This window comes from Pagrus major, chromosome 13, assembly GCF_040436345.1.
Source record: "Pagrus major chromosome 13, Pma_NU_1.0".
Taxonomy (NCBI): Eukaryota; Metazoa; Chordata; class Actinopteri; order Spariformes; family Sparidae; genus Pagrus; species Pagrus major.
In genome coordinates this window covers 2,027,277-2,035,811 of record NC_133227.1, presented here as the reverse complement: position 1 = coordinate 2,035,811, position 8,535 = coordinate 2,027,277, and the positions used below count along the sequence as shown (strand labels likewise).

The 8,535-nt window shown below is 39.7% G+C and overlaps 1 protein-coding gene across 1 annotated transcript; it reads right to left on the bottom strand.

Annotated features, from left to right (window-relative positions):
- Positions 1 to 417: 417 nt before the first annotated feature.
- Positions 418 to 3,491, bottom strand: LOC141007245 (vesicle-associated membrane protein 3-like). The gene is made up of 5 exons (XM_073479595.1): positions 3,443 to 3,491; positions 2,110 to 2,116; positions 1,439 to 1,538; positions 978 to 1,136; positions 418 to 522 (listed from the first exon to the last, which is right to left on the bottom strand). Exons 1-5 carry the CDS (start codon positions 3,489 to 3,491, stop codon positions 418 to 420), a joined length of 420 nt encoding a protein of 139 aa, XP_073335696.1.
- Between the last annotated feature and the right edge of the window lie 5,044 nt (positions 3,492 to 8,535).

Sequence of the window (8,535 nt, the reverse complement as noted above, 5' to 3'; positions counted from 1 at the left end):
CAGAACAGTCAGCCAATAGTATAACACCACTGGTATCTCATGGTATCTTTGTTTCATCAGCGATAAGCAGAAGTTGCCAGTTTCTGGAAAAACATGTAAAAATGGCTGAGTTCTACAGCATACTCTGCTGCCTTAATGTTTGCGAGCTAGCGTGAGCAACGATAGCATTAGCTGGAGTTGGTAATGTTTGCTAGCTAACGTTAGCGACATCAACTTGTGCAACAAACTGGCAACTACAGATGATTCAAACAACAGCGGTGCTGTAACATGAATGCCACATTTAGTGATTGAATGTTATCAAGAACACCTTGAATGTAATTCTGTTCTTCAGTAACTTATATTATATATTATATTATAGTAACCTTATATTATACTGTATATATGTAGAATAAACATTTTTCACTGTTTTACAATTGATTAATTCCTGAGATGATGAAGACGAATGTATGCGAAATAAAAAAGATTCTTACCAATAATGACGATGAGGACAATCACGCATATCACACCCAGGATAATCATCATCTGTAGTGAGAGGATTTTTAAAAAAGTCATTAAAAAAGCAGTAAAATGTGTCATTTTCTTCAATTTAACACACTTTTTAAAAGCACAAAACACACCAAAGGTCATGTAGCCCAGACATAATTCCACCTGCCCTGACTGTATTATTTATGTTCACATATTATGAATTTCTAGACTTTCATCAAATCCCCAGTTAGATGAACCTCAAATTCCAGCAGCCTCCCATTTTTTAAACATGGCAGCACGATGATTCCCCTGGCAACATGTCACTGTGTAATCCCATGATGATGTAGATAGTATATCTTGAATTTCTACCCCAAAACAACCAATGACAGTCATATTATTGTACCAGAAAAAGGATGCTTCAGTAGAAACTGTTGTGACTGGCTGGAACAGTTTCATCTAGCCTTTATACAAACGTATTTGCTATTCAAGTAAGCACGTCTGCATGTCCTCACCTTGGCATTCTTCCACCAGTATTTATTCTTCAGTTTTGCAGCGCTGGTCTCAAACTGAGAGGCTCCAGCCTGCAGGGCATCAGCCCTATCGTCCAGTTCTGACAGCTTCTGATCACGCTCCAGAACCTTATCCACATTTACACGCATGATATCCACCACCTGGGGAAAGACACACAAGAGCAATGTAGTGCAATCAGCTATCGAGACAGAATGACCCATATGAGTGAGGGTCTGACAGGATGGAGCTGAACTGTGAAAGAAGTTGATGTTTGTGGAAGAATGTTTTGTGTTTGAACATTATTTTGAATATTAAACAAATGACTAGAGACAAACCCATCCCTAACAACGATTACTGTTTTTCCGATTAGAATTGGGCAAGCAGAGAGGACTGAGTTATCAGTAAGTCACCGATGAGTGATGCTAGAACCTTAAATGTCTCCATCTGAGCAGCAAGTACTCACCTCATCGACCTGTGCCTGCGTCTGCTGCAGACGACGGTTGCTGGTGAGGTTGGGAGGTTGGTTTCCCTCTGCTGCAGGGGCTCCAGCGGCTGGGGCAGACCTAATTATAAAAATATACAAATATTTAGTTTTTATATAAAGCTCAGAAAAGTTTTGAAAGCCTTGAAAACACAATAAAACAACATAAAAACTTTAAATCTTATACAACATACACATTGTATATACACCACAGGGATTTTATTTTGCAAAAGAAAGAAAGAAAGAAAGAAAAGAAAAAGACAGCAGTTTGGATTGAAAAACTAAAGGAAAGTAAGAGACACATCTATTAGAGTTTGTTGATAATTCACTCAGATGTTGAGAGTGAACTGTACTGGAAGCTATTAAATAATGGCAAAGTCATGGACACACTACTGGTTATATGCTGTTGTAATATGTAAATCCATATGCTTAGTATTGGGTCCAGAGTCCTGAAATAAAAGAACCATCGACTGCAGGCTTTGCAAAAGTTAAGCTGATGTGTCATGTCATGTTGTATTGTGACCTACATACCCTTTCTTTTGGACGCACTATGCACAAATAATGACCTCAGTGAGAGACAGGCAGTTTAAGCGAGAGTGTCGTTGAAAGCTCAATGAAAAGTATCTCGTCTTCATGCTAACATGTAGTCGTACCTCTGCTCTTTGCAGCAAGAGGAACAAAAAAAAACAGAAATACAAAAATGTATAGCCATTATTTTCTTTTCGCAAGTTGAATGCTAGCCCCGTTCCTTCAAGCTCTTGTTGTTGTTGAGTAAATCTCACATGAATGATGAGCAATAAAAGATGAACAAAAACCTATTCTGAGTGACAGCTTCAGGGTACAAACTACACAGCAACTGTATGTCTCATGCAGGGAAAATTATTAGTGATACAAGACTCATCAAAAACTAGGAGGACAACATCATGTAACAGCTGAGCCTCAACCTACCTAAAAAAACACAACTGGCAGAATTTCCAAATTTCATCACATTCACCAAATAGGCATTATTCTCCTAATTCTCTGACAGGATATACTTTTTAATACAAAGAGAAATGAATTAAATACACTTTTCTTCTGAAATGCATTAGAACATAAGCTTCATAAAAGAGATTAAATTGCTGAAAGATAATGGCCTGATATTCATGGCCTTCCTGAACCTACTGGGACTGTTTTAGTTCTTTAGTAAGGACATTTTTCAATTAATATGTGTTCAACTTTTTATTATTCTGTATTTGTGAGTCACAAGGTAAGGGAAAACAATCTCTAATTTGAAAAATAAAGGCTCAGCCAAAGTCAAATATCTCTGAAATGCTGAAGGGCAGGCACAATTACAACCACACAAGTCAAGAGCAAAAACAGTATGCTAATGCTATTCTTTTAACTAGATATGACTATTACAACCTGCTTAAATCATTTGACCTTCATAAGAATGTTGTTGTTCCCATATCAATTAAAAGTCTTATCATTAAAACTTTCTCGAACATAATGTAGCATCACATACGTTAAAAAGGACATTTTAAAGGCTTAAAATGAGAGTATCTATAGATTATTTTATAGAGTATCTCAGCATGCTTAATTCATCAAAGTGAAATTATAATCTTGTATGATAAAGCTAGGGTTGTAGTATCTACTGCTGAATATCCTGTAATTATAACCAGCTACTCTGCTAGTGTGAGGCAAAACTCTGTATAAAGGTCACCTTTACACGCTCACACATCACTAATCCTCTAACAACAACAAATCCTTTTGAATAGTCTCGTGGTGCTGGTGGTCCCTATCAGCTGCCAGCCAGCCCTAATAGAAACTGGCAGTATTAAACCTTAACCTGCGATGTCTATATTTGTTTATTAATATTTTGTGTCTTAAACAACATAAGATAAGTAGAAAGTAGGTGTAATAAATCCAGAAGTCTACGCTATCATCACCTCTGAACTGGCACACAACCAAACTAGGAAGCATTGCTAGTGCAGTGACAAGATTTCTCACCAGCTTCCACGTCCTGTGAATAATCCCACTGGGCTCGATGGAGCGACATACTCCAGCTCCACACCCAGGTGGGGCAACTGTTTCTGATCTGTGCAGCTTTGGTGCACGATTCCTCACTTTGAGGTGAAAATGTTAAACTCGACTTGATTTGATGGGTGCAGTCAACAGGTATTTGTGGTGAATTTAACCGGGTGAACCTATTTCACTTGTCTCAAAATTGACTTTTGACGAATATCGTCTCTCCCTGCCGATGAATTGGTGTTTCACCAGAGCGTATTATAGGAAGACAACAGAACAGTGCAACACTTTGCAATCAAACATTAAAAAAATACAAAAAGAGCTCTGATCTGAAAAAGGCAGCTGACCGAACAGGATGGGTCTGTCAGGTATCACATTCCTCTCTCAACAGCCTGAGGCTGCAACTGACAAGTGCTTGAATTGTTGATTAATCTGTTGCTTATTTTCTGTCAGAAAATGGTGAAAAATGTCCTTCATCGTTTCCCAAAGCCCAAAATGACGTCCTCAAATGTTCTATTTTGTCCATAAGCCTTGATATTCAGTTTACTGTCATAGATGAGTAACGAAACTAGAAAATATTCACATTTAAGAAGCTGGAATCAAAAGAACTTTGACTGTTTCTTCTTAGAAAATGACGCAACCAGATAAATCAATGAATACATGGCGATATATTTACAGTTAATGGGTGAAGTCCACTCCTAAAGTCAGATTGGGTGAAAGCTAATTATATCCAGGGCCTTTGTCATGACAGAGCTTATAAAAATAGTCTCGCCCTCCATAGATAGATAGATAGATAGATAGATAGATAGATAGATAGATCACATAATTTCACATTTGATGTATATTTCTAACAAATCTAATGGGTTTCTGTGTGTCATGAAGAAGCATGCTGTCTGACTTTGAGCACTGGAGAGCGACATTTCAGCACTGGACAGCGCCTCAGCAGCCACAGAGCAGGAAGCCTCTGCTCCCAGCCTCACTATCCCATTCTGTGTGATGTTACCTAACTGGAAGCTAAACCCACAACACTCACTTTCTTTCATATCTGACCGTACACACACACACACACTACCAGACCCACCGGGCCTACATTAATGTCCTGGAAGACATCACGTTTCACGGCCTGTAAATACACTGAAAGCCTACCACGTCGAGGGCGGGGAGGCTCCTTAGCATTTGGATAAAACCATTATAACCACATTTTTGGTGACGAACGTGACTTATAGCCCACAGAGGGGAACAAACGTGTTGGCACCGGGCTTATTTTCACGTTTTGACCTGGGGGAAAAAAAACAAAAAAAAAACGACAGACGAGGCTGTCGTGGCTGTCTTCTCTTAGCCTTACCCTTGTAAATGTGTGCTTAGAAATAGACGAGGACAAATAAGGAAATGGAAGACAGACATTTTTACAGGATTGGTTTGCTGTTAACGACGCAAACAGTGGCGAAACATGGTGAGACATGTAGCTGTCCGCCCTCGCACGACAATCGACGACATACAGTAGGAGGCTAGGCTATCCCCACCCCCCGCTGTAAGGGTGCAAATATCACGTAAACTAGGCCTATAAGCCTGCCTCACAGCTAATAATACCACCGCCTATAAGAGGCTGTGTGGGGTATTTGTCGAATAATGTCGACGCTGCGTGTGTTCAACATTGTGTCCTTGCTGTTTCTGGTCACTTGCGGATCAACAAGCGACGCTAAAATACAAAAAAACCCGACAAAATAAACTAAGGCCAGTGAGGACAGAAAGGCTTTTATCGTACGAGATGTTTTCCTTAACGTTGCTTTTTTTTAAATTTTTTTTTGTTAATTAGCCTGTGGGTAATCGCGCAGACGGTGGTCAAACCAGTCCAAACTGGAAAATAAATATATAAATATATAATTAAATAAATAAAATGCGTGCTGGCTCGGGTGGAAAGCACCAGACGAGTGAAATAAAAGAGGCACGTTATAAACACGGAGCGAGTTCAACCGTGTAAACGTGGGGGGGAAAAAACACGGCTAATTATGTTGTTTAATGAGAGATAAACCCGGAGCCTGCGTCCTGCTCCAAGGTTAGGCCGACGCGTTAGCCTTTTTACTCTGAACGCTTGGCTCGTATTGTCAAAGAAAGGGAGAAGGGGAAGGAGAGGCGTGGGATTAAATTCAACAAAGATAGAAATGATGTTTAGCGGTGTGATAAAAGCTCAAGTGTTTGACGATGGAGACGCACAGGGAAACAAATCTCTCAAATAGCCCCTGCCAATTCAGTCGTGAGGACGGAATTGGAGTAATAAATTTCATTTATTTGTTTAAATGTGTGCAGTACTTACATGTTTCCTGGCGGTGTTGGCTGGGCAGCTGTGCTTGAAATCCGGACTGGAAGTGTAAAAGCGCGTGTTAAGTGGCTGGCAGATGGATGTGGATGTGCCTTCTTGCGCTCCTCTCTACCCTCTGGCACCCTTTGCTTTTGGTTATTGTGGCGTTTCCCTGCCTATATAGCCCAGGAGGAACACTGGCTCGTACCTGCCGCTGAGACGCGTCCCCTCGCTTACAACAAAAAATAAAAAAAACCTTTTCGTCTCTCGTCCTATTTCTACGAGGATGCGGCACCTGCAGGCTATTACTAGTGCCTGGCGCTGTCAGGGTCCGTGCGGGTAATGACGGTGTAATAAACAGCCGCCTGGATTAGGTGGACAAAGATGGCTCGGTGACGTCAATCGCGGCGAGTTTCATGTTGAAATGGGTGGCCGGAGACTTTCAGACAGACGTTTTTTGACGCCCGGGACAGCGCTGTTTTTGTCCGGAGACGCTGCTAAACGGGGCTCTGCGAGTGTTTCATTGACGGGCAACACATGTCACGGTCGTGCTTGGGGTTTGAAGCGCCTTTAAAAGAGATTATTTTGATCGCAAAGTCTTGTGTGTCAACAAAATGGCGTTCCTCGAAAGGGGGTGTGGCGAGCCTCGCAGTAGGCGCCTGGTTATCATTCATAGTAAATATGGATAGTGATGTAGTGGAGAGGACACCACCTGAGAGAGAGTCAACAAGCGTGTGTTTCAGGTTTGAATTAATCTGCATTGCATTCAGTATGGTATGTTAAATTGTCTGATACTGGCTAATCAATGTGAGCACAGGGTGTTTTTAAAGCCCTACACTTTGGCCCCTCAAGGCCCCGGGGACCCTTCCTGCTCCCTGAGGAGGGTTTCAGGGTTTCCCAACAAAAGGAAAAACACAATCTTTAAAGCATTAGAAAATAATTAAACAATGAATTTAATATTGTGGTTCTAATTAGATGATTCATACTGGCATTTTTTTAAATACCACAACATTTTTTAACGTGTTATTAGAATGACCCTTAATAGCAGCCTAAAACAGCATTTATTAATTAGAAAGTACATGCAAATGCTAAGCTAATTAATTTTTTTTTAATGTTTTTATTTATTAGTCTGAGTTTAATTTGCATTTCACTCCTAAGTGCCCTTCTTGATAGGTCTTGGATCTATTATCTTCACAGATTACTGCTCCATAAATCCAAAGAGAGTGAAAAGCCACCTGACACCTAGTACAGGATCTAATCAACAATCTGTGCATCAGTAAGGCCTCAGTGGGTTTTTTGCTCATACTGGGAGACAAACAGTGCATAGTTTATTGTGTATATCAGTTTTTTTTATGTCCAAGTGCTTTAATGTTGTGCTGGTAACTAACACTGAAGGCATCCCTAGACAGGATAAATCCAATCACTCAAACATCCAGTTACATATCGAACCTACTAAACCCGACTTGACCTCACTTGACACATCAATTGGCTTTCTCCGCAGCATTAGCCCCACAGGTGCCAGTGAATTACACAGGCTGAAATCTCATGTGAGTTTGTAAACCCACTCTCAGTTTCACCACTGAACTCTTGCTGGACCAAATACACTCTAGATGTTTTCTAGAATAGCTTCATTTTTCTTGTTTAGGTTTATTCTTTGCATCAACACCCACAAGCACATTATGTGTTCATATGAGTTTGACTCAGCTACATATAAACCTGACGCTTATCTATTTAATAATAAAAAAATATATATTCTTCCTTTAAAACAAAGTTACATGCTGCTTAACATGCTGGTCAAATGAATATACAATCATTCAGAAGTGAGTGTGATGAAAAGCTATATAAAACCCATATAATGACATACAGTAGCTTCAGTGCAATCAGTTACTACACATGTAGGCTGAATCATTTTGCTACATGATTGACAAATTGTAATCTGAACATCGTGTACAAGCCATTGTGTAGCTCCGTCAAGGATAAATGCTCTGTCTTGTAGTAGGGGGATTTCAACTTGGTGCATATTCTCAAAACCCACATGGTGGCGCCATAGGACAGCTTTGCATCATTTCTAGCATCCTTAAAAAAGAAAGTGCAGACTGAGGTGGCTGTCTCCACTCATGGTCGTGACCTCAATATGTTGGAGAATGCACACAGCTGGCATGATTTAGCACACTTGTCAGTCATCATTCTTGAGTTAGTGTTATCTTCAGTTGCAATCTGCAGAGCCCTGACCCTATATTCTCTAACACTAGTATAGGATACTGGTGACTTTTTAGAAGATACTAGACGTGACCAGACAAGTGTTTCTGGCATTGTTTGTGTGAAAGTATATAACTTAATGCAAAATAAATGCTCTTTAAGTATATTTATATTGATTCTGCAAATGTTTTACATTGACTTCTAAAAAGGTCTATAAAAATAAATCTAAAAATGTTAGGCCATATTGATATTCCCCAATTATATATATATATATATATATATATATATATATATATATGGACTGTCACAGAAAATCTGAGCGAAGTCTTTTCACAAAGAAATCCGCAATTAGGTTGTCCACAGGTTTGTAAAGGCAACTGAGAGAGACGGGGAAGGTCTCATTTCATTTGAATCTGCTAAAATAAGGCCAATAAAAAAGTGATTAATACATGTCAATTGCCTCGAATGTATACATAGAGCTCCTTTATTTAGTTTTAGATGTAGTTAGATTGATCACAATGTACTGCATGCCTTGTTATTACAGATATGTCCAAGCTTTCAACCCATGACACCAAAA

Bases quoted from the DNA above. Each gene is read 5' to 3' on its own strand.
- LOC141007245 (XM_073479595.1), bottom strand. From the start codon at position 3,491: ATGTCGCTCCATCGAGCCCAGTGGGATTATTCACAGGACGTGGAAGCT. The intron at 1,137-1,438 runs GTGAGTACTTGC...GTCTTTCCCCAG, and splicing joins CGCAGGCACAGGTCGATGAG to GTGGTGGATATCATGCGTGT. The intron at 523-977 runs GTGAGGACATGC...CTCTCACTACAG, and splicing joins ACTGGTGGAAGAATGCCAAG to ATGATGATTATCCTGGGTGT.